Source organism: Ranitomeya imitator, chromosome 4, assembly GCF_032444005.1.
Source record: "Ranitomeya imitator isolate aRanImi1 chromosome 4, aRanImi1.pri, whole genome shotgun sequence".
Lineage (NCBI taxonomy): Eukaryota > Metazoa > Chordata > Amphibia > Anura > Dendrobatidae > Ranitomeya > Ranitomeya imitator.
The window spans coordinates 413,359,315-413,386,318 of record NC_091285.1 but is presented as its reverse complement, the minus strand read 5'-3'; the positions used below and the strand labels follow the sequence as shown (position 1 = coordinate 413,386,318).

General features: G+C 42.2%; 1 protein-coding gene across 1 annotated transcript in view; it reads left to right on the top strand.

Moving 5' to 3' along the window:
• Window positions 1-27,004, top strand: part of KCP (kielin cysteine rich BMP regulator) — a 176,799-nt gene that overhangs the window by 40,458 nt on the left and 109,337 nt on the right. Inside the window, exon 6 of the mRNA XM_069765428.1 lies at window positions 12,778-12,854. Within this exon, the coding sequence (XP_069621529.1) occupies window positions 12,778-12,854 (77 nt within the window). The remainder of the gene's footprint in view (window positions 1-12,777; window positions 12,855-27,004) is intronic.

The following is a 27,004-nucleotide window of genomic DNA, read 5'->3' as shown; positions in this document are numbered from 1 at the left end:
AAAGTACACATATTTAGTATCGCCGCGTCCGTAACGACCCGACCTATAAAACTGGCCCACTAGTTAACCCCTTCAGTGAACACCGTAAGAAAAAAAAAAAAAAAAACGAGCCAAAAAACAACGCTTTATTATCATAACGCTGAACAAAGAGTGGAATAACACGCGATCAAAAAGACGGATATAAATAACCATGTTACCTCTGAAAACGTCATCTTGTCCCGCAAAAAACGAGCCGCCATATAGCATCATAACCAAAAAAATAAAAAAGTTATAGTCCTCTGAATAAAGCGATGCCAAAATAATTATTTTTTCTATAAAATAGCTTTTATCGTATAAAAGCGCCAAAACATAAAAAAAATGATATAAATGAGGTGTCGCTGTAATCGTACTGACCCGAAGAATAAAACTGCTTCATCAATTTTACCAAACGCGGAACGGTATAAACGCCTCCCCCAAAAGAAATTCATGAATAGCTGGTTTTTGGTCATTCTGCCTCACAAAAAAATCAGAATAAAAAGCGATCAAAAACTGTCACGTGTCCGAAAATGTAACCGATAAAAACGTCAACTCGTCCCGCAAAAAACAAGACCTCACATGACTCTGTGGACCAAAATATGGAAAAATTATAGGTCTCAAAATGTGGAGACGCAAAAACTTTTTTGCTATAAAAAGCGTCTTTTAGTGTGTGACGGCTGCCAATCATAAAAATCCGCTAAAAAACTCGCTATAAAAGTAAATCAAACCCCCCTTCATCACCCCCTTAGTTAGGCTAGGTTCACATTGCGTTAATGGGTTAACGCTAACGGACAGCGTTGCACGGCGAAAATGTCACAATTAACGCCGTGCAACGGGTCCGTTAGCACAACCATTGACAGCAATGTGATTTTCAGGTGTAGCGCATCGCTAGAGCGTGCCATTTTCGGCTCGCGCTAGCAAGGTGCCATTCTTTTGTGGCGCGCCTCAGACGCTGCTTGCAGCGTCCGCGGCGCGCCCGAGGTCCGATCCCCGATCTTCCAGAGCGGGGACGTTAACGCGACCACTAAACACGACACCTAAAAAGACATTGTGTTAGCGCAATCCGCTAGTGCTAAACGGATTTCCCTAACGCAATGTGAACCTAGCCTTAGGGAAAAATAATAAAATTAAAAAAAATGTATTTATTTCCATTTTCCGGTTAGGGTTAGGGTTAGGGTTAGGGCTAGGGTTGGGGCTAGGGTTAGGGTTTGGATTACATTTACGGTTGGGATTAGGGTTGGGATTAGAATTAGGGGTGTGTCTGGGTTAGGTGTGTGGTTAGGGTTACAGTTGGGATTAGGGTTAGTGGTGCGTTTGGATTAGGGTTTCATTTATAATTGGGGGGTTTCCACTGTTTAGACACATCAGGGGCTCTCCAAACGCGACATGGCGTCCGATCTCAATTCCAGCCAATTCTGCATTGAAAAAGTAAAACAGTGCTCCTTCACTTCCGAGCTCTCCCGTGCGCCCAAACAGGGGTTTACCCCAAAATATGGGGTATCAGCGTACTCGAGACAAATTGGACAACAACTTTTTGGGTCCAAGTTCTCTTGTTATCCTTGGGAAAATAAAAATTTGGGGGGCTAAAAATCATTTTTGTGGGAAAAAAAAAAGGATTTTTATTTTCACGGCTCTGCGTTGTAAACTGTAGTGAAACACTTGGGGGTTCAAAGTTTTCACAACACATCTAGATAAGTTCCATGGGAGGTCTAGTTTCCAATATGGGGTCACTTGTGGGTGGTTTCTACTGTTTGGGTACATCAGGGGCTCTGCAAATGCAACGTGACGCCTGCAGACCAATCCATCTAAGTCTGCATTCCAAATGGCGCTCCTTCCCTTCCGAGCTCTGCCATGAGCCCAAACAGTGGTTCCCCCCCACATATGGGGTATCAGCGTACTCAGGACAAATTGAACAACAACTTTTGGGGTCCAATTTATTCTGTTACCCTTGTAAAAATACAAAGCTGGGGGCTAAAAAATCATTTTTGTGAAAAAAAAAAAGAATTTTTATTTTCACGGGTCTGCGTTATAAACTGTAGTGAAACACTTAGGGGTTCAAAGTTCTCACAACACATCTAGATAAGTTCCATGGGAGGTCTAGTTTCTAATATGGGGTCACTTGTGGGGGGTTTGTACTGTTTGGGTACATCAGGGGCTCTGCAAATGCAACGTGACTCCTGCAGACCAATCCATCTAAGTCTGCATTCCAAATGGCGCTCCTTCCCTTCCGAGCTCTGCCATGCGCCCAAACAGTGGTTCCCCCCCACATATGGGGTATCAGCGTACTCAGGACAAATTGGACAACAACTTTTGGGGTCCAATTTATTATGTTACCCTTGTGAAAATACAAAACTGGGGGCTAAAAAATTTTTGCGAAAAAAAAATAAATTTATTTTAACGGCTCTGCGTTATAAACTGTAGTGAAACACTTGGGGGTTCAAAGCTCTCAAAACACATCTAGATAAGTTCCTTAGAGGGTCTAGTTTCCAAAATGGTGTCACTTGTGGGGGTTTTTAATGTTTAGGCACATCAGGGGCTCTCCAAACCAACATGGCGTCCCATCTTAATTCCAGTCAATTTTGCATTGAAAAGTCAAATGGCGCTCCTTCCCTTCCGAGCTCTGCTATGCACCCAAAAAGTGGTTTACCCCCACATATGGGGTATCGTCGCACTCAGGACAAATTGCACAACAACTTTTGTGGTCTAATTTCTTCTCTTACCCTTGGGAAAATAAAAAATTGGGGGCGAAAAGATCATTTTTGTGAAAAAATAAGATTTTTTATTTTTACGGCTCTGCATTATAAACTTCTGTGAAGCACTTGTTGGGTCAAAGTGCTCACCACACATCTAGATAAGTTCCTTAAGGGGTCTACTTTTCAAAATGGTGTCACTTGTGAGGGGTTCCAATGTTTAGGCACATCAGGGGCTCTCCAAACGCAACATGGCGTCCCATCTCAATTCCAGTCAATTTTGCATTGAAAAGTCAAATGGCGCTCCTTTCCTTCCGAGCTCTGCCATGCGCCCAAACAGTGGTTTACCCCCACATATGGGGTATCGTCGCACTCAGGACAAATTGCACAACAACTTTTGTGGTCTAATTTCTTCTCTTACCCTTGGGAAAATAAAAAATTGGTGGCGAAAAGATTATTTTTGTGAAAAAATATGATTTTTTATTTTTACGGCTCTGCATTATAAACTTCTGTGAAGCACTTGTTGGGTCAAAGTGCTCACCACACCTCTAGATAAGTTCCTTAAGGGGTCTACTTTCCAAAATGGTGTCACTTGTGGGGATTTCAATGTTTAGGCACATCAGGGGCTCTCCAAACGCAACATGGCATCCCATCTCAATTCCAGTCAATTTTGCATTGAAAAGTAAAATGGCGCTCCTTCCCTTCCGAGCTCTGCCATACGCCCAAACAATGGTTTACACCCATATACGGGGTATCAGCGTACTCAGGACAAATTGGCCAACAATTTTTGAGGTTCAATTTCTTCTCTTACTCTTGGGAAAATAAAAAATTGGGGGCGAAAAGATCATTTTTGTGAAAAAATATGATTTTTTATTTTTACGGCTCTGCATTATAAACTTCTGTGAAGCAATTGGTGGGTCAAAGTGGTCACCACACATCTAGATAAGTTCCTTAGGGTGTCTACTTTCCAAAATGGTGTCACTTGTGGGGGGTTTCAATGTTTAGGCACATCAGTGGCTCTCCAAACGCAACATGGTGTCCCATCTCAATTCCTGTCAATTTTGCATTTAAAAGTCAAATGGCGCTCCTTCCCTTCCGAGCTCTGCCATGCGCCCAAACAGTGGTTTACCCCCACATATGGGGTATCAGCGTACTCAGTACAGATTGTACAACAATGTTTGGCATCCATTTTATCCTGTTACCCTTGGTAAAATAAAACAAATTGGAGCTGAAATAAATTTTGTGTGAAAAAAAGTTAAATATTCATTTTTATTTAAACATTCCAAAAATTCCTGTGAAACCCCTGAAGGGTTAATAAACTTCTTGAATGTGGTTTTGAGCACCTTGAGGGGTGCAGTTTTTAGAATGGTGTCACACTTGGGTATTTTCTATCATATAGACCCCTCAAAATGACATCAAATGAGATGTGGTCCCTAAAAAAAAATGGTGTTGTAAAAATGAGAAATTGCTGGTCAACTTTGAACCCTTATAACTCCCTAACAAAAAAAAATTTTGGTTCCAAAATTGTGCTGATGTAAAGGAGACATGTGGGAAATGTTACTTATTAAGTATTTTGCATGACATATCTCTGTGATTTAAGGGCATAAAAATTTAAAGTTGGAAAATTGCGAAATTTTCAAAATTTTCGCCAAATTTCCGTTTTTTTCACAAATAAACGCAAGTTATATCGAATAAATGTTACTACTAAAATGAAGTACAATATGTCACGAGAAAACAATGTCAGAATCGCCAAGATCCGTTGAAGCGTTCCAGAGTTATAACCTCATAAAGGGACAGTGGTCAGAATTGTAAAAATTGGCCCGGTCATTAACGTGCAAACCACCCTCGGGGCTTAAGGGGTTAACAAACTGCTGTGGTATTATCAGGACCACAGAGAAAGGGACTACTGCAGTCAATCATTAAGCTATGCAGCACTGCTGATCGGCTGCAGTGGTCACATGTGCTGTAATCATGATGTCACCACTACAGTCTTTCAACAAAGATGGGAGCAGCAGCAGAGAGAATCAGTGCTAGGGCAGAGGAAAATGGGTATTGTTGAGATGTTCTTTTCAACAGCTGCAACCCTATTAATGAAAAAAAATGGTCCCAGTTAATCCCTTTAAGAATATCCACATAAAAAAATAAGAATTTAGTTCACACCCCCACCTCTACGGTTTACATAACCTTTAAAAACCAAATGAATATATCTAAAAAAATCCAATATTGGTCACTAGGGTTGAGCGACTCTTACTTTTTTAGGGTCGAGTCGGGTGAAATCGGCCGACTATGGTGAAAAGTCGGGGATCGACCGAAACACGAAACCCAATGCAAAGTCAATGGGAATTTTTTTCTCTCTCTCTCTCTCTCTCTCTCTCGCTCTCGCGCTCCCTCTCTCGCGCTCTCTCTTGCTCTCCCGCTCTCCCGCATGGCCCATCACACACTAGGGTCGGGTTTCATGAAACCCGACTTTGCCAAAAGTCGGCGACTTTTGAATTTGTCCGATCCGTTTCGCTCAAGCCTATTGGTCACTATAGTAATATGCAATACTGAACTAGTTTTTATACAGTTAAGTTTTTTTTACCACAGTGCTTTGACCTTGTTTTTGGAAGTTTTGTATATAAAATATAATGTGTTACATTTCCAATCTTTATTTCCCGACTGAGAAAAAAATCCAATTGATTATGCCAGCAGCAGACCCATGCAAATTCTTAGACTGAGTGAACACATAGTAACTTGGGTCTCATGGTCTCTATGGTTACTTTTGATTCAATAACTGACCTCCAATCCTCTTGGCAGAAGCTATAATAACGTATGGGTCTGGGGCAAAGATCATCGTAGTGACCCCCACAGCCTTTGAAAAACCTAAGGGAAAAATAATCAATCATGTAATTTATTTTCTTTCATCGGCATACTATGTTAGATTCTCCCACATATTCAGAACCATGGGTTTCCTATAGTCAGGGTAGATTTTAGCTTTTCTGCTGCTTGAGGAAAAGATTAAATGTCGCCACCTCACTTCCAGAAAAAAAGTTAGTATAAATACATACCAGCAGTAAATATACAAAATACATAAATACCCTGACAAGCAAAAGGGTAGCTATGTTTTGAACCTTTGACTTTCAGGCTCCATATCTCACCATCCACTACTGCTTTGAAAATGAGACTACCATCATTTTATAGAAAATCATCTTTGCTATCTCATACATAAATATGACTTGCAACTATTTTAGCGTATTATTACTTCTTCTGCAGATTCTTGCTACATCACTGCATTGTTAAGTTTTTGCTCTTGGTGGTGGAAATATCTTTTTTTTCCTGTATACTACAAAATACAACCTGTTCTAACATTCCCTAATAGCTCAGTGTGTTATTGGGTTCCTTCCCAAGCCAAAGGTCACTGGTTGCATCGTGGCACAGCTATGAAGAATATTTCACAATAAAAGAGAAACAGTATCATTCAGTTCATCGATAGTGGTCTTTTGGCCAAGAAAATTGCCAAACTGCATCATGTGAGTGCCCTGACAGTAGGGAGAATACAAAATTAAGTTGGTTCATCCATTCAAAAGCCAAGAGGTGGACATCCAGGCAAAGTATCAGGGTCAACAAGTCGGCTCATCTCAAGGTCTATCAGTTCTCCCGAGACAAGCACAAAAGTGGAGGTGGCTCGTATGCTTTGTAATAGTGAAATCACAGACGTCCATGCAAGCACTGTGCAACGCATGTTACACAAGTCTGGAATGGTGGCTTGAAAACAGGTAAAGAAGCCTTTACTTTCTTTATTATCATAAGAAGCTTCAGCTCAAGTTTGCAAAAAAGTACGAAAAGTGGACAGTAGAAGATTGGAAATGGGTGATTTGGAGCAATGGGTCTGGAGGTAACAAGGAAAACGGGGAGCTAATGTATCGAGAAATTCAAGGAACTGTCAAGTTCGGTGGAGGAAGCCTGATGATATGGGGTTGTTTCACAGCCAAATGCGTTGGGTACGTGACCATGATCGATGGTGGATTCAATGCTGAACTATATGTGAATATCCCACAAGACAAGCTACTTTATACACTCAAGTACTATGAGTATGAAAATGACAACATAGTGTTCCAGCAGGACAACAACTCAAAGCATAAGTCAAGATTGGAGAACCAGTGGTTCAATGACAATGAAGTAGAGGTGCTGGATTGGGCCCCACAGTCCCCAGACCTCAACCCAATCGAACACTTGTGAGTAGAGTTGAAAAAAACCTGTATACATACCCAAGTGAGTTGACCAGTATTCACCAATTTTGGGAACGTGTAGAAGAGACCTGGGATCAGATTTCGGTTGAGACATAGTTGAATCTGATCGAGAGCATGCCCTGAAGGATTCAGGCAGCATTGTAAGCCAAAGGTGGATTTATAAAATACTGACAGTCACAAAATAATACAAATTTAAATTTATGTTTTTAGGAGCAAAACAGTAACAATGCAGTGGCAGGTAAAGAATCTGCATAACTAATCATATGTGGCAGGTAAAGAATCTGCATAACTAATAATATGCTAAATAGTTGCAAGTCAAATTTATGTATGAGATGTCCAAGAAGATTGTTTATGAAATGATGGCAGTCTCATGTTCAAAGCAGTGGTGGATGGTGAGATTTGGAGCCTGAAAATCCAAAGTTCAAAACATTGTTACCCTTTTGCTCGTCAGTGTATGTACCAGCAGCAAATAGACTGCACACATAAATATATACCAGCAATTAATAAACCAGCACAATGCCAAGATGTTCAGTATTATAATAAATAAAGCATGATGACTGTGAAAAGGGACAGCCGTTTGACCTCCCGTAATAAGATCAGCTAAAAGAATCTCATATTAAAAACAGGCGCAGGGTAGTTACAAAGATAAACCCAGTATAAGCCACTCTGCACATACTACAGCTCTGGCAAAAATTAAGAGACCACTACAAAATGTTCAGTTTGTCTGATGTTTCTCTTTATAGGTATATTTTTGAGTAAAATTTAAATTGTTCTCTTATTCTGTAAACTTCTGACAACGTGTCTCCGAATTTACAAGCAATACATTTTGTATTTGTTCTTTCTGAAAAAGAAAAATGGTAATTTAAAAAAAAAAACATGCTTTCAGACCTTAAATAATGCAAAGAAAACAAGTTCATAATCATTTAGAAACAACAATACTAATGTTTTAACTCAGGAAGAGTTCAGAAATCAATATTTTGTGGAATAACCATGATTTTTAATCACAGCTTTCATGCGTCTTGGCATGCTTTCCACAAGTCTTTCACACTGCTTTTGGTGCAAAAATGTAAGCAGTTCTTCTTCTTCTGTGTTTCATAGCTTGTGACTATCCATCATCCTCTTGATTACATCCAGAGGTTTTCAGTGGGGTTCAGGTCTGGAGATTGGGCTGCCCATGACAGGGTTTTGATGTGGTGGTCTCTTAATTTTTGCCAGAGCTGTATGTGAAATTGTCTGTTAAGCAATAGAGCAATTGTCTGCATATGCATTAAAAGTAACATACAAACTAAGTCAGATCACCGACAGCCACAGCAGATGCATCGAAATCCTTTCTGATTATACATGGTAGAGAATGAAAACTTGAAATGTTCCACCTTCTTCAATAAAATCTAAAGTTTATTTAGTTTATATTAAAACATACAGTGGGGCAAAAAAGTATTTAGTCAGTCAGCAATAGTGCAAGTTCCACCACTTAAAAAGATGAGAGGCGTCTGTAATTTACATCATAGGTAGACCTCAACTATGGGAGACAAACTGAGAAAAAAAAATACAGAAAATCACATTGTCTGTTTTTTTAACATTTTATTTGCATATTATGGTGGAAAATAAGTATTTGGTCAGAAACAAACAATCAAGATTTCTGGCTCTCACAGACCTGTAACTTCTTCTTTAAGAGTCTCCTCTTTCCTCCACTCATTACCTGTAGTAATGGCACCTCTTTAAACTTGTTATCAGCATAACAAGACACCTGTGCACACCCTCAAACAGTCTGACTCCAAACTCCACTATGGTGAAGACCAAAGAGCTGTCAAAGGACACCAGAAACAAAATTGTAGCCCTGCACCAGGCTGGGAAGACTGAATCTGCAATAGCCAACCAGCTTGGAGTGAAGAAATCAACAGTGGGAGCAATAATTAGAAAATGGAAGACATACAAGACCACTGATAATCTCCCTCGATCTGGGGCTCCACGCAAAATCCCACCCCGTGGGGTCAGAATGATCACAAGAACAGTGAGCAAAAATCCCAGAACCACGCGGGGGGACCTAGTGAATGAACTGCAGAGAGCTGGGACCAATGTAACAAGGCCTACCATAAGTAACACACTACGCCACCATGGACTCAGATCCTGCAGTGCCAGACGTGTCCCACTGCTTAAGCCAGTACATGTCCGGGCCCATCTGAAGTTTGCTAGAGAGCATTTGGATGATCCAGAGGAGTTTTGGGAGAATGTCCTATGGTCTGATGAAACCAAACTGGAACTGTTTGGTAGAAACACAACTTGTCGTGTTTTGAGGAAAAAGAATACTGAGTTGCATCCATCAAACACCATACCTACTGTAAAGCATGGTGGTGGAAACATCATGCTTTGGGGCTGTTTCTCTGCAAAGGGGCCAGGACGACTGATACGGGTACATGAAAGAATGAATGGGGCCATGTATCGTGAGATTTTGAGTGCAAACCTCCTTCCATCAGCAAGGGCATTGAAGATGAAACGTGGATGGGTCTTTCAACATGACAATGATCCAAAGCACACCGCCAGGGCAACGAAGGAGTGGCTTTGTAAGAAGCATTTCAAGGTCCTGGAGTGGCCTAGCCAGTCTCCAGATCTCAACCCTATAGAAAACCTTTGGAGGGAGTTGAAAGTCCGTGTTGCCAAGCGAAAAGCCAAAAACATCACTGCTCTGGAGGAGATCTGCTTGGAGGAATGGGCCAACATACCAACAACAGTGTGTGGCAACCTTGTGAAGACTTACAGAAAACGTTTGACCTCTGTCATTGCCAACAAAGGATATATTACAAAGTATTGAGATGAAATTTTGTTTCTGACCAAATACTTATTTTCCACCATAATATGCAAATAAAATGTTAAAAAAGCAGACAATGTGATTTTCTGGATTTTTTTTTCTCAGTTTGTCTCCCATAGTTGAGGTCTACCTTTGATGTAAATTACAGACGCCTCTCATCTTTTTAAGTGGTGGAACTTGCACTATTGCTGACTGACTAAATACTTTTTTGCCCCACTGTATAAATGCTCCTGAACCACACTCGATCCGGACAAAATTGAGTTCCTCTACTCCAGCATTTGCCCCCCTCTCAACTAGAAATTACATAATCTGGCAGCCTTCCGCTCCTGCCAAGAGGAATATGATTGATAACATAAAATTCTTCTCTCTACACTGCTTTTGTGTCAAGTCATACAGATTGCCGGGCCTTAAAATGCGTCTGCTGTTAATGTCTGAAAAATGGTCAGTACAAAAAGAACCGTTACTTACTGCGGCTCACCCGAGTTTAATCCGATTCAACAGCTGCTACAGAGAGAACCTTGAACGCGGGCAAGAGCAGTCAGAGATCATTAGACTAGGAGATACAGAGGGGCACACTATCGTAGATTCGCACATTCGACAGAATTGGATGGATTATGCTAATGACACTTGGCTAAAACTCTGATCAGATAGTATGATCCGATTTACTTTCATGTGAGAATCATATCACAGGTGCGCAGAAACCGGAGAGCTTAATTTCAACATCTTCTACATTGTTTGAGTCGGCGGATATTGGATGACATGAGTTCAGACCAATGTTTCACAAGCATCCATAGACTTGTATAGGTGCGCAAGATCCAAATTCTGGAGCCTCTTGCAGCATGTTGCGTTTTTTACACAGACCCATTTGGTCTGTAGAAAAAAATTGCAGGTCTGCACTGCCCTATAGTATAGCATAGGTCCGAGTGCTATCCCATAAAACAACGGATAGCACTTGTCTGAGTTATATACACATGTGAGTGAGCCATAAAAATTAGTGTAATCCATTTTATGATTTGACAGAGTGGCCCACTTGAAATTTGGTATATGAACTTGCTGGTGGCGAGGTTCTGCTTTGCCACCCCCAGACAAACTAGAGACTCCCACCTGAGGTGGGCTGCTCATCTAATAGCAGATGCCGCTCTGTTTTCAGTGAATGAAAGACAACTCCTGTGGCAGTTGGTGGGGTCATTGTGACTTACATGACATATGTCATTGTTATACCAGCATTATTGCTGTAAATGTGATTGACAACAATCTAGGGGCCGTATGACACTTTAATAAATACTTGAGAGCTGTGACCATAAGTTTAGTTCTTATATACTTTTATTTTCTGAAATAATAATAAACTGATTTTTTAAGGCTATTTTACACTGTCCCATAATCAGTTAGTTGTTCATAGGAAATCTTGCAGCTGACCACTGCACTGTGTAAATATGTCCAAAGCATATTTATGGGGGGGGCTAAAAATTATCATTGGTTAGGTGCCATTCAAACTTCCATTTAATGATCCAAGAAAAAATGGACCATTTCTTATCAGTATGCACTGGATTTGATTTTCATCCATTTTTAGACTGTGTGTCCATTTTTACCATCAGTTTGGCATCGTCTTTTCTCATGTGAAAAGAAAAAAAAGAACTTCCAAGCTTCTTATGCCTTTTAAACAATGAAAATTGGGCAGCTTGGCAGTGCTCAGATAATACACAGAAGACATATTTCAAATTTTTTTCTGTACTAGTAGTAGTCAGATATTAGTGGTTTGTTCTGGAGTCTACATTGTTATCACCATATTTAATCACATAGATAACAGGGCATTTGAACAAGCACACAGCTTAGTAAACGCAGTAAGTTGGAGACCTGCTCTTGGAGAAGCCAAATGTTGTGCACCATGAATTTGTAGGATTTATAACCGCACCTTGTCAGGTGCTAAGAGGGTGGGGGTTTCAGGGAGAAGCTAACTGCTATATAGAAATCTATAGACTGGCGAGAGGTAGCTGGTATGTTAGGAGTTAACTCCACTCCTGGAATGTAACAAGTGCCCACTCTCTCCCAGGGGCTGACCAGACACCAATAGCTGTGGAAACCAGCCATACACCATAAAATGTAAAAGTTCACTTTGCAGGTGAATGACAGCAGATAGAAAAAGCAAGACAACTGCAAACTTGCTTATTTTCATGCTGTCTAACTATAAATAAAGCAATTTAATAACTTGAGAATATCCCTTTATGCTGTTGCCAGATAGAAAAAACCTAAAGAGATGAACTGGAATATAAGTTGGGGGGGCATGAAGCTTGAAAGCACAAGTTCACACTGGCCACTAAACTGACAAAACCAAAGATGAAAACATAATAAACAAATTATGCTTATTTTTTTTGTTTTATCTTGGGTTTTGTCTGTTACCAGATAGAACCACATTGTGGATACGTGTGACACTATTTCTGGAAAAAAGTATCCATGTATTTCTTAGGCTAGGACTACATGGTTCATTGTGTCCTGTGACCTACCCCGACACAGAGTCGCAAATATGCCCAAATGTGTTAGTTTTTTTCAGTCACAAGTCATAGATTTCAATACAAGTCACATGCGACTGCGACTTATCTATGATTTGGATTTTTTATACCAAAATCGCAGCTCTAAAATAGTCGCATAAGAACAAATTACAGACAGGTCCCACAGAAGTTTTTGGTCGTACAACACATTCCGTTGTGCATCTCCAACCTTAACCTATCCAGCATATTCTCCAGAGTGACCCACTAAGCAGTACATTAATATTTCTAATTAAACAAATCTGTGCACATTGTCCAACATATCTCTCACCACAATTTAAATATTCTGGATGTTTCACAGTAAATTGGGCCTTAGAGAATTACCTCAGCCTGCCTCCGAATAAGCACACCCATCATAGTCCTGAATGCTGGCTGGTAGTCAAGGCCTTGCGTTGGGTGTATAAGATGGCTCTGATATTTTGTACAATTATATTGCCCAACTTGTAGATTTCTCACATAACATATCATGTTTCTTTTTCCATTTCCTGTCACAGCTTGCCTTCATGAGGGAAGGATCTATAGTAACAAGGAGACATTTTCTGTCGGTTCCTGCACATCGTGTGTCTGTCAGGTTAGTATTGTCTTACTGATTTCCATATTCTGTGATTGTTTAGTCTACAGTTACAGAAGATATACATGAAGTATGCCGGAAAAATACTGGTTGGGATCTAACCATGGTAAGTTATTAGCACAAAAGGCATTTGCCACATGTTCCTTTTTGTAGGACCTAAGTGTGCATTAACAAATACATTTTTCATTGTTGGTACTTGGACTTCAGTACCTGGCCTGGTACTGACCCAAAATGATAGCCTCATCTTCGACTATAAGCTTGTTAGTTCATGTAGTTAGACCTGTGGCTGGTTGGCTCGGATATTGCAATCTGTATATGGATTGTGAAATGTGGCCATCTGAACCCAGACTTAAAATGGAGCTGTCGGTTTCTCCCGACTTGTCTATTGCAGTACCTCATAGCACATCCTAGGAGATAACCATAGTTGGGCACCTTCCCTTAGTACTCTGCATTGTGTGCCATTCCTCTGTTAGGCTACGTTCACATTGGCGTTCCGCCAATGTGCGTCGCTGTTGCGCCGGCGACGCAGCGGCGACGCGCCCCTATGTTTAACATAGGGGACGCGTGCGTCGTTTTGGTGGCGTTTTTCGCCACGTGCGTCGTTTCCGACGCTAGCGTCGGACGCAAGAAAACGCTACATTGTAGCATTTTCTGTGCGTCCGATTTTCGTCAAAAACGACGCACGCGTCGCAAAACGCGCGCGTTTTTGCGCGCGTTTGCGCGCGTTTTTACGTGCGTCGCGCGTTGCGTCGCCGACGCAGGGCGGTGCAACGCTAGTGTGAACCTAGCCTTATTCTGAATGGAAATGTGCAAAAGACATTTTGGTCACACAGAGTTTTTGAGGCATTCAAAAACCCAGAGATTTGCACATGAAACCATTTCAAGAACTTTCCTTTTTTGGGGAATTTTTGGAGGAGTTTATATTTCCTGAAGCATATTTTGCAGCCTTTTTGATTTGACAGTACCTCATTTGGAAAAGTTTGCTTCAGGATCAACTTTGAAGAAGAGACAGGCATTTTCTTTTTTTTTCCAGCAGACATTTTTCAAGAAAGAAAACAAGCTCATTTGCACAGCAAAGTTAATTTCCTAAAGAAATGAATAGGAAGGGTTTTCCAAGCATTTTCTTTAACATATTTTTTGTGTAGCCTTTTGGAGAAGATATCATAGGCCATCAATTTAATAGTCTGGGCAACTCCTTTCATACAGATATTGGACAGACAATGTGTTCCTGAAAACTCCCCCAAAAAGAAAGGGTCAGAGTATATTGGCAGTTTCGGCTGACATTCAGCTAATGAGTAGGAACACCTTAAAGGGAACCTGTCATCAAATTCATGCAGCCATATCATAGGCGGCATGAATCAGAGAATGGCTATGTGATTGCAGCCAGGTATGTTTTACTCTGAAATGCTGTGATATTTCAGAGTAAACATACTTTCAAAGGCGGCCACGGACTATGTGTCTCGGCAGACTAGTCCAGTGTGGTTCGTAACTAGCTTTTCCAGGCCCTGATTCCTTTAACTGTAGCAAAGTGTGGAGAAACTGTTCGGTCACCACATTGGACTAGTCAGTCAAGACGCATAGTCCCAAGCGACAGATTCCGTTTAAGTATGTTTATTTGTATGCTTTAAAACAGGTTGTTGTAGTAATATAGATGATAACAATACAGATTATGGAGCTGGTGGACGTCTTTTTAAAGTTAAAGGCTTCTTATCGGTTTTATGTAATGGACACAGACATGAGTTTTTTATTGAAACTCTTGCCTATTCCACAGGAATACTGTGACATTTCTTGTCCATAGGGACTGTTGTTAATTCTGTTGTTGAACTCCCTCCTGTGGTCGTGAATGGTATTTCGGCGAGTTCTGTCCATGGACTCCCTCTGGTGGCTGTGAGTGAAGCTGCTGCTTCTGAGGTTCCTTACACAGGTGACGTGGTTTATCCTTTGGTTGGCTGCTCTATTTAACTCCACTCAGATCGTTACTCCATGCCAGCTGTCAATGTTCCTGTGCTGGTTCAGTTCGCTCTTGGATCTTTCTGGAGACCTGTCTCTTCCTGCAAGAAGTTAAGTCCCCATTTGTTATTTTCTGTTCATGTTTTCTAGTCCAGCTTGCTTTCATGATTTTGTCTTGCTAGCTGGAAGCTCTGGGATGCAGGGTGGCGCCTCAGCACTGTGAGTCGGTGCGGGGGTCTTTTTGCACACTCTGCGTGGTCTTTTGTAGTTTTTGTGCTGACCGCAAAGATACCTTTCCTATCCTCTGTCTATTTAGTTAGTCTGGCCTCCCTTTGCTAAAATCTGTTTCATTTCTGTGTTTGTGACTTTCATCTTAACTCACAGTTAATATTTGTGGGGGGCTGCCTTTTCCTTTGGGGAAATTTCTCTGAGGCAAGGTAGGCTTTATTTTCTATCTCTAGGGCTAGCTAGTTCTTAGGCTGTGCCGAGGCGTCTAGGCCTGTTAGGTACGCTCCACGGCTATTTCTAGTGTGTGTGATAGGATTAGGGATTGCGGTCAGCAAAGTTCCCACTTCCCAGAGCTTGTCCTGTGAGTTTAACCATCAGGTCATTCCGGGTGCTCCTAACCACCAGGTCATAACAGTACAGCTGGCCCAAAGTATTAATGCATCTCAATAGAGGGATAAGAGAAGCTCTGAGACCATTTTTTTTTCTCTGCACTGTGTTTTGTCTTTCTTTTCCCCTAGACCTTTGGGTGGTTCAGGACACAGGTGTAGAGATGGACATTCAAGGTCTGTCCTCTTGTGTGGATCATCTCACTGCAAGGGTACAAAACATTCAAGATTTTGTGGTTCAGAATCCTATGTTAGAGCCTAGAATTCCTATTCCTGATTTATTTTCTGGGAATAGATCTAAGTTTCTGAATTTCAAAAATAATTGTAAACTGTTTCTAGCTTTGAAACCCCGCTCCTCTGGTGACCCCGTTCAACAAGTAAAAATCATTATTTCGTTGTTGCGTGGTGACCCTCAAGACTGGGCATTTTCCCTTGCGCCAGGAGATCCTGCATTGCATGATGTTGATGTGTTTTTTTCTGGCGCTTGGATTGCTTTATGATGAACCAAATTCAATGGATCAGGCAGAGAAAATCTTGCTGGCTTTGTGTCAGGGTCAGGATATTGTCAGAAATTTAGAAAGTGGTCTGTGCTTACTCAGTGGAATGAGTGTGCCCTGGCGGCAATTTTCAGAAAAGGTCTTTCTGAAGCCCTTAAAGATGTCATGGTGGGATTTCCCACGCCTGCTGGTCTGAATGAGTCTATGTCCTTGGCCATTCAGATCGATCGGCGCTTGCGTGAGCGCAAAGCTGTGCACCATCTGGCGGTATTCTCTGAGCATAGGCCTGAGCCTATGCAGTGTGATAGGACTTTGACCAGAGCTGAACGGCAAGAACACAGACGTCGGAATGGGCTGTGTTTTTACTGTGGTGAATCCACTCATGCTATCTCCGATTGTCCTAAGCGCACTAAGCGGTTCGCTAGGTCTGCCACCATTGGTACTGTACAGTCAAAATTTCTTTTGTCCGTTACTCTGATTTGCTCTCTCTCGTCCTATTCTGTTATGGCATTTGTGGATTCAGGCTCTGCCCTGAACTTGATGGACTTGGAGTTTGCCAGGCGCTGTGGTTTTCTCTTGGAGCCCTTGCAGTATCCTATTCCATTGAGAGGAATTGATGCTACGCCTTTGGCCAAGAATAAGCCTCAGTACTGGACTCATTTGACCATGTGCATGGCTCCTGCACATCAGGAGGATATTCGCTTTTTGGTGTTGCATAATCTGCATGATGTGGTCGTTTTGGGGTTACCATGGCTACAGGTCCACAACCCAGTATTGGATTGGAAATCAATGTCTGTGTCCAGCTGGGGTTGTCAAGGGGTACATGGTGATGTTCCATTGCTGTCAATTTCGTCTTCCACTCCTTCTGAAGTCCCTGAGTTTTTGTCAGTTTACCAGGATGTATTTGATGAGCCCAAATCCGGTGCCCTACCTCCTCATAGGGATTGTGATTGTGCTATTGATTTGATTCCTGGTAGTAAGTTTCCTAAGGGTCGACTGTTCAATTTATCGGTGCCAGAACACGCCGCTATGCGGAGTTATATAAAGGAGTCCTTAGAGAAGGGTCATATTCGCACGTCATCTTCACCATTGGGAGCAGGGTTCTTTTTTGTGGCCAAAAAGGATGGCTCTTTGAGACCTTGTATTGATTACCGCCTTCTTAATAAGATCACAGTCAAATTTCAGTATCCTTTGCCGCTGCTGTCTGATTTGTTTGCTCGGATTAAGGGGGCTAGTTGGTTCACCAAGATAGATCTTCGAGGGGCGTATAATCTTGTGCGAATTAAACAGGGCGATGAATGGAAAACAGCATTTAATACGCCCGAGGGCCATTTTGAGTACCTGGTTATGCCATTCGGGCTTTCTAATGCTCCATCTGTGTTTCAGTCCTTTATGCATGACATCTTTCGAGAGTACCTGGATAGATTCATGATTGTATATTTGGATGACATTTTGGTCTTTTCGGATGATTGGGAGTCTCATGTGAAGCAGGTCAGAATGGTGTTCCAGGTCCTTCGTGCGAATTCCTTGTTTGTGAAGGGGTCAAAGGGTCTCTTTGGAGTTCAGAAGGTTTCATTTTTGGGTTTCATTTTTCCCCTTCTACTATCGAGATGGACCCTGTTAAAGTTCAGGCCATTTATGATTGGACTCAGCCGACATCTGTGAAGAGCCTACAGAAGTTCCTGGGCTTTGCTAATTTTTACCGTCGCTTCATCGCTAATTTTTCTAGTATTGCTAAACCGTTGACTGATTTGACCAAGAAAGGTGCTGATGTGGTCAATTGGTCCTCTGCGGCTGTAGAGGCTTTTCAGGAGTTGAAGCGTCGTTTTTCTTCTGCCCCTGTGTTGTGCCAGCCAGATGTTTCGCTCCCGTTTCAGGTCGAGGTTGATGCTTCTGAGATTGGAGCAGGGGCTGTTTTGTCGCAAAGAAGTTCTGATGGCTCGGTGATGAAACCATGTGCCTTCTTTTCTAGAAAATTCTCGCCTGCTGAGCGCAATTATGATGTTGGCAATCGAGAGTTGTTGGCCATGAAGTGGGCATTCGAGGAGTGGCGACATTGGCTTGAAGAAGCTAAACATCGCGTGGTGGTCTTGACGGATCACAAGAATTTGACTTATCTCGAGTCTGCCAAACGGTTGAATCCTAGACAGGCTCGATGGTCGCTCTTTTTCTCCCGTTTTGATTTTGTGGTTTCATACCTTCCGGGATCTAAGAATGTGAAGGCTGATGCCCTGTCAAGGAGTTTTGTGCCTGACTCTCCGGGTGTTCCGGAGCCGGCGGGTATTCTTAAAGAGGGGGTAATTTTGTCTGCCATCTCCCCTGATTTGCGGCGCGTGCTGCAGAAGTTTCAGGCTGATAGACCTGACCGTTGTCCAGCGGAGAGACTGTTTGTCCCTGATAGATGGACTAGTAGAGTTATCTCTGAGGTTCATTGTTCGGTGTTGGCTGGTCATCCTGGAATCTTTGGTACCAGAGATTTGGTGGCTAGATCCTTTTGGTGGCCTTCTTTGTCACGGGATGTGCGTTCTTTTGTGCAGTCCTGTGGGACTTGTGCTCGGGCTAAGCCCTGCTGTTCTCATGCCAGTGGGTTGCTTTTGCCCTTGCCGGTCCCGAAGAGGCCCTGGACGCATATTTCCATGGATATTATTTCTGATATCCCTGTGTCTCAAAGGATGTCGGTCATTTGGGTGGTTTGTGATCGCTTCTCTAAGATGGTCCATTTGGTACCCTTGTCTAAATTGCCTTCCTCCTCTGATTTGGTGCCATTGTTTTTCCAGCATGTGGTTCGTTTGCATGGCATTCCAGAGAACATCGTCTCGGACAGAGGTTCCCAGTTTGTTTCGAGGTTTTGGCAGTCCTTTTGTGCTAAGATGGGCATTGATTTGTCTTTTTCTTCGGCTTTCCATCCTCAGACTAATGGCCAAACCGAACGAACTAATCAGACTTTGGAAACATATCTGAGATGCTTTGTTTCTGCTGATCAGGATGATTGGGTGTCCTTCTTGCCTTTGGCTGAGTTCGCCCTTAATAATCGGGCCAGCTCGGCTACTTTAGTTTCTCCTTTTTTCTGTAATTCTGGTTTCCATCCTCGTTTCTCTTCAGGGCAGGTTGAGCCTTCGGACTGTCCTGGTGTGGATACGGTGGTGGACAGGTTGCAGCAGATTTGGACTCATGTGGTGGACAATTTGACATTGTCCCAGGAGAAGGCTCAACGTTTCGCTAACCGCCGGCGCTGTGTTGGTCCCCGACTTCGTGTTGGGGATTTGGTTTGGTTGTCATCTCGTCATGTTCCTATGAAGGTTTCCTCTCTTAAGTTTAAGCCTCGTTTCATTGGGCCATATAAGATTTCTGAAGTTCTTAATCCTGTGTCATTTCGTTTGGACCTTCCAGCTTCTTTTGCCATCCATAATGTGTTCCATAGGTCGTTGTTGCGGAGACACGTGGCGCCTATGGTTCCCTCCGTTGATCCTCCTGCCCCGGTGTTGGTCGAGGGGGAGTTGGAGTATGTGGTGGAGAAGATTTTGGATTCTCGTGTTTCGAGACGGAAACTCCAGTACCTGGTCAAGTGGAAGGGTTATGGTCAGGAAGATAATTCCTGGGTTTTTGCCTCTGATGTTCATGCTGCTGATCTAGTTCGTGCCTTTCATTTGGCTCATCCTGATCGGCCTGGGGGCTCTGGTGAGGGTTCGGTGACCCCTCCTCAAGGGGGGAGTACTGTTGTGAATTCTGTTGTTGAACTCCCTCCTGTGGTCGTGAATGGTACTTCGGCGAGTTCTGTCCATGGACTCCCTCTGGTGGCTGTGAGTGAAGCTGCTGCTTCTGAGGTTCCTTACACAGGTGACGTGGTTTATCCTTTGGTTGGCTGCTCTATTTAACTCCACTCAGATCGTTACTCCATGCCAGCTGTCAATGTTCCTGTGCTGGTTCAGTTCGCTCTTGGATGTTTTTGAAGACCTGTCTCTTCCTGCAAGAAGCTAAGTCCCCGTTTGTTATTTTCTGTTCATGTTTTCTAGTCCAGCTTGCTTTCATGATTTTGTCTTGCTAGCTGGAAGCTCTGGGATGCAGGGTGGCGCCTCAGCACTGTGAGTCGGTGCGGGGGTCTTTTTGCACACTCTGCGTGGTCTTTTGTAGTTTTTGTGCTGACCGCAAAGATACCTTTCCTATCCTCTGTCTATTTAGTTAGTCTGGCCTCCCTTTGCTAAAACCTGTTTCATTTCTGTGGTTGTGACTTTCATCTTAACTCACAGTTAATATTTGTGGGGGGCTGCCTTTTCCTTTGGGGAAATTTCTCTGAGGCAAGGTAGGCTTTATTTTCTATCTCTAGGGCTAGCTAGTTTCTAGGCTGTGCCGAGGCATCTAGGCCTGTTAGGTACGCTCCACGGCTATTTCTAGTGTGTGTGATAGGATTAGGGATTGCGGTCAGCAAAGTTCCCACTTCCCAGAGCTTGTCCTGTGAGTTTAACCATCAGGTCATTCCGGGTGCTCCTAACCACCAGGTCATAACAAGGGACAGTGTGATTATCCCAAATGTCAGGGATCTGACAGGCTGAATTTTTTCTTGTCTGATGCTTTATTCCTTCTTTGATAACCTGTGCCAGAGGTCTATCAGCCACCTATTACTCACCTTGCTTAAAAGAAGAAAAGGGGTGATTTACTATCCACAGCAAATGTCCTGATTATGTCACATCTTAAGCATATAAATTGGAAGAATTACCCACATTTACCTCCAGTATAAATCCCTTAGCCACTATATAGTGGTATAGAAGTCTTTGACAATGATGTTAAGTAAATGTATACCGCACACTATACATTTATTGATAGTGCCTTCCTTTATAGGCAAGTGTCACTATCTGTAAGGTTGAAAGTAGTATGATGACACATTATCAACCTGGTAAAGGCCATAAGGACACACATTGGTCCTCCTGTAGGTGAATAGAGGCCAATAAATACATATAACATATTGGTTTTGTAGGCTTGCAGCTGGACAGGTACTGGATGGGAGATATGTGTCACCAAAGTGGTTAGCATCAATTATGTAAGCCCAGAAAAGCAGGTCAGGGCATTTCTAGGCATTGTGGGATACTACTGAAGATTTGTCCCTAACTTCGGCTTGATAGCAGACCCTCTGATAGATCTCCTGAAATGGCCAAAGATGGCCAAATGGTCCCCGGAAGCTGAGGCGGCCTTTCAGGAACTGAAGCCTGCCCTCTGCAAACATCCAGTGTTGGTTGGGCCCGGATTTAGGAACTGCCAGTAGAGCTGAGTGGGACTGGCCGTTCCCATTTCTTTACCTCCAGGTCTTTGAACGGCCTATTTAAGGCAGCATAGTTGCTTTATTCAATATCTGTTATCAAAGGTGGAAAGATCTCTGATATGCTGGTCAGTCCTTGCCAGAGTCTGACTAAGTGTGGACCTAATGTGCAAATTGCTGAGCCCCTACCTGCTATGGGAATTGTTATTGTTTATTTTGGTCACACCTGTTTTATGTCTATGGAATGCTATATTCGTTTGTGTGCTTTGAACACTTGTGGACTTTGTGATAAGCCGCACACTGTTTGACACCAGAACTGGATCCCTGTCTGTAAGCTCCCGTTTGCTAAAGATCAAAATCCCTACAGCTTGTTTTCCAAGCATAAAAAATAGTGATGTGAGCAGACCTAAGATTGGTATTGAAATGTAAAAATACTAAATTTTCTGTATTCCACCCTTAAGTAATTGTCCTTGGCTCTCCATAGTTTATGAGCACAGCTAGTGCCTATAAAGTATTTATGCCGTATGCACAAGTCCTTTTTTGACAAATTCTAAATGTTAGTTTCTATGTTTGTTTCTAACCGCTAGCAACACTGCTCTTTTGTATTGTGAGATCCAAGATAGACTATCATTCTGCAGAATAATTTCTACCAGAACATCTGTTTCTTATAATGCTCTCGTGTTATATGACGTTACATAAGGAGTGATATTTATTACTGCATCCCTGTTTGCAGACCTTTATCCCTAGACATGTTATAGATTATTATTATTATTATGGTATGTAAGCATCATTTTATTCCAAGCATAGTGCATAGTTTATCAGGGTTTATGACCTGGGAACATCTTTTCTCTATGAGTGGGCACTGGAGGTAAGAGCCCAGTAAGCAGGGTACTCAAGCAGAATGTGACCAGGTACTGTAGATATTAATACATAACCTACAGGCTGGATATTATTCCGCCCATCATGTGATTGCAGGGCGCTGGTGTTCTCCCCATGCCTGTCAATACGATCCTCCTGTGAATGCCAGCCAGCGTTCATAGAAGATTGTAATTTCTGCTATACATTGCATTGCAGAAGTACTACTATGTATAACACAGGCAATCGGACAATCACAGCTTCAGATCTTCTAAGGGGGCTACCGAAGTCAGTAAAAAGTGAGAAAAAGAAAGTTTTTAAAAATATGAAAACAATAAAAAAAAAGTTCAAATCACACCCATTTAAAAATAAAACTTTAACAAAAAAACACTCATATTTGGTATCGCTATTTTCAAAACTTACGATCTATCACAATATCAAATAAATACCTGGTTTAAAAACAACAGTATCACTGTGCTTGATTGGCCAGCAAACTCATCTGACCTTAACTCCATATAGAATCTATGGGGTATTGTCAAGAGGAAGATGAGAGACACCAGACCCAACAATGCAGACGAGATGAAGGCTGCTATCAAAGCAACCTGGACTTCCATTACACCTCAGCAGTACTACAGGCTGATCACCTCCATGCCACGCTGCATTGATGCAATAATTGATGCAAAAGGAGCGCTGACCAAGTATTAAGTGCATTTACTGAACATACATTCAGTAGGCCAACATTTCGGATGTTAAAATCATTTTTTCAAGCTGGTGTTATAAAGTATTCTAATTTACTGAGATAGTGACTTTTGGGGTTTTATTGGCTGCAAGCCATAGTCATCAACATTAACAGAAATAAACACTTGAAATAGATCACTGTGTTTGTAATGATTCTATCTAATATATGAGTTTCACTTTTTGAATTGAAGAACTCAAATAAATTAACTTTTTGATGATATTCTAATTTTGCGAGAAGCACCTGTATATTTTGCATGTGGAATTGCTTTATAGGAAAGTATCAACAAAATAGTCATGACTTGGAGTGCCTCTATATTTTTTTTCTTAACCCCTTCATGACCCAGCCTATTTTGACCTTAAAGACCTTGCCGTTTTTTGCAATTCTGACCAGTGTCCCTTTATGAGGTAATAACTCAGGAACGCTTCAACGGATCCTAGCGGTTCTGAGATTGTTTTTTCGTGACATATTGGGCTTCATGTTAGTGGTAAATTTAGGTCAATAAATTCTGCGTTTATTTGTGATAAAAACGGAAATTTGGCGAAAATTTTGAAAATTTCGCAATTTTCACATTTTGAATTTTTATTCTGTTAAACCAGAGAGATATGTGACACAAAATAGTTAATAAATAACATTTCCCACATGTTTACTTTACATCAGCACAATTTTGGAAACAAAATTTTTTTTTTGTTAGGAAGTTATAAGGGTTAAAATTTGACCAGCGATTTGTCATTTTTACAACGAAATTTACAAAACCATTTTTTTTAGGGACCACCTCACATTTGAAGTCAGTTTGAGGGGTCTATATGGCTGAAAATACCCAAAAGTGACACCATTCTAAAAACTGCACCCCTCAAGGTACTCAAAACCACATTCAAGAAGTTTATTAACCCTTCAGGTGCTTCACAGCAGCAGAAGCAACATGGAAGGAAAAAATGAACATTTAACTTTTTAGTCACAAAAATTATCTTTTAGCAACAATTTTTTTATTTTCCCAATGGTAAAAGGAGAAACTGAACCACGAAAGTTGTTGTCCAATTTGTCCTGAGTATGCTGATACCTCATATGTGGGGGTAAACCACTGTTTGGGCGCACGGCAGGGCTTGGAAGGGAAGGAGCACCATTTGACTTTTTGAATCAAAAATTGGCTCCACTCTTTAGCGGACACCATGTCACGTTTGGAGAGCCCCCGTGTGCCTAAAAATTGGAGCTCCCCCACAAGTGACCCCATTTTGGAAACTAGACGCCCCAAGGAACTTATCTAGATGCATAGTGAGCACTTTGAACCCCCAGGTGCTTCACAAATTGATCCGTAAAAATGAAAAAGTACTTTTTTTTCACAAAAAAATTCTTTTAGCCTCAATTTTTTCATTTTCACATAGGCAACAGGATAAAATGTATCCTAAAATGTGTTGGGCAATTTCTCCTGAGTACACCAATACCTCACATGTGGGGGTAAACCACTGTTTGGGCACATGGTAAGGCTCGGAAGGGAAGGAGCGCCATTTGACTTTTTGAATGAAAAATTATTTCCATCGTTAGCGGACACCATGTCGCGTTTGGATAGCTCCTGTGTGCCTAAACATTGGCGCTCCCCCACAAGTGACCCCATTTTGGAAACTAGACCCCCCAAGGAACTTATTTAGATGCCTAGTGAGCACTTTAAACCCTCAGGTGCTTCACAAATTGATCTGTAAAAATGAAAAAGTACTTTTTTTTCACAAAAAAATTCTTTTCGCCTCAATTTTTTCATTTTCACATGGGCAGTAGGATAAAATGGATCATAAAATTTGTTGGGCAATTTCTCCCGAGTACGTCGATACCTCATATGTGGGGGTAAACCACTGTTTGGGCACACGGCAGGGCTCGGAAGGGAAGGCGCGCCATTTGACTTTTTGAATGGAAAATTAGCTCCAATTGTTAGCGGACACCATGTCGCGTTTGGAGAGCCCCTGTGTGCCTAAACATTGGAGCTCCCCCACAAGTGACCCCATTTTGGAAACTAGACCCCCCAAGGAACTTATCTAGATGCATATTGAGCACTTTAAACCCCCAGGTGCTTCACAGAAGTTTATAACGCAGAGCCATGAAAATAAAAAATAATTTTTCTTTCCTCAAAAATGATTTTTTAGCCTGGAATTTCCTATTTTGCCAAGGATAATAGGAGAAATTGGACCCCAAATATTGTTGTCCAGTTTGTCCTGAGTACGCTGATACCCCATATGTGGGGGTAAACCACTGTTTGGGCGCACGGCAGGGCTCGGAAGGGATGGCACGCCATTTGGCTTTTTAAATGGAAAATTAGCTCCAATCATTAGCGGACACCATGTCACGTTTGGAGAGCCCCTGTGTGCCTAAACATTGGAGATCCCCCAGAAATGACACCATTTTGGAAACTAGACCCCCAAAGGAACTAATCTAGATGTGTGGTGAGGACTTTGAACCCCCAAGTGCTTCACAAAAGTTTATAACGCAGAGCCATGAAAATAAAAAAAAAAAATTATTTTCTCAAAAATGATCTTTTAGCCTGCAATTTTTTATTTTCCCAAGGGTAACAGGAGAAATTTGACCCCAATATTTGTTGTCCAGTTTCTCCTGAGTACGGTGATACCCCATATGTGGGGGTAAACTACTGTTTGGGCACATGCCGGGGCTTGGAATTGAAGTAGTGACGTTTTGAAATGCAGACTTTGATGGAATGCTCTGCGGGCGTCACGTTGCGTTTGCAGAGTCCCTGATGTGCCTAAACAGTAGAAACCCCCCACAAGTGACCCCATTTTGGAAACTAGACCCCGAAAGGAACTTATCTAGATGTGTGGTGAGCACTTTGAACCCCCAAGTGCTTCATAGAAGTTTATAATGCAGAGCCGTGAAAATAATAAATACGTTTTCTTTCCTCAAAAATAATTATTTAGCCCAGAATTTTTTATTTTCCCAAGGGTTACAAGAGAAATTGGACCCCAAAAGTTGTTGTCCAGTTTCTCCTGAGTACGCTGATACCCCATGAGTGGGGGTAAACCACTGTTTGGGCACACGTCGGGGCTCAGAAGGGAAGTAGTGACTTTTGAAATGCAGACTTTGATGGAATGGTCTGCGGGTGTCACGTTGCGTTTGCAGAGCCCCTGGTGTGCCTAAACAGTAGAAACCCCCACAAGTGACCCCATTTTAGAAACTAGACCGCCCAAGGAACTTATCTAGATATGTGGTGAGCACTTTGAACCCCCAAGTGCTTCACAGACGTTTACAACGCAGAGCCGTGAAAATAAAAAATCATTTTTCTTTCCTCAAAAATTATGTTTTAGCAAGCATTTTTTTTGATTCACAAGGGTAACAGTAGAAATTGGACCCCAGTAATTGTTGTGCAGTTTGTCCTGAGTATGCTGGTACCCCATATGTGGGGGTAAACCACTGTTTGGGCACACGTCAGGGCTCGGAAGTGAGGGAGCACCATTTGACTTTTTGAATACGAGATTGGCTGGAATCAATGGTGGCGCCATGTTGCGTTTGGAGACCCCTGATGTGCCTAAACAGTGGTAACCCCTCAATTCTAACTCCAACACTAACCCCAACACACCCCTAACCCTAATCCCAACTGTAGCCATAACCCTAATCACAACCCTAACCACAACCCTAATTCCAACCCTAACCCTAAGGCTATGTGCCCACGTTGCGGATTCGTGTGAGATATTTCCGCACCATTTTTGAAAAATCGGCGGGTAAAAGGCACTGCGTTTTACCTGCGGATTTTCCACGGATTTCCAGTGTTTTTTGTGCGGATTTCACCTGCGGATTCCTATTGAGGAACAGGTGTAAAACGCTGCGGAATCCGCACAAAGAATTGACATGCTGCGGAAAATACAACGCAGCGTTTCCGCGCGGTATTTTCCGCACCATGGGCACAGCGGATTTGGTTTTTCATATGTTTACTTGGTACTGTAAACCTGATGGAACTCTGCTGCGAATCCGCAGCGGCCAATCCGCAGCCAAATCCGCACAGTGTGCACATAGCCTAATTCTAAAGGTATGTGCACACGCTGCGGAAAACGCTGCGGATCCGCAGCAGTTTCCCATGAGTTTACAGTTCAATGTAAACCTACGGGAAACAAAAATCGCTGTGCCCATGCTGCGGAAAAACTGCACGGAAACGCAGCGGTTTACATTCCGCAGCATGTCACTTCTTTGTGCGGATTCCGCAGCGGTTTTACAACTGCTCAAATAGAAAATCACAGTTGTAAAACCGCAGTGAA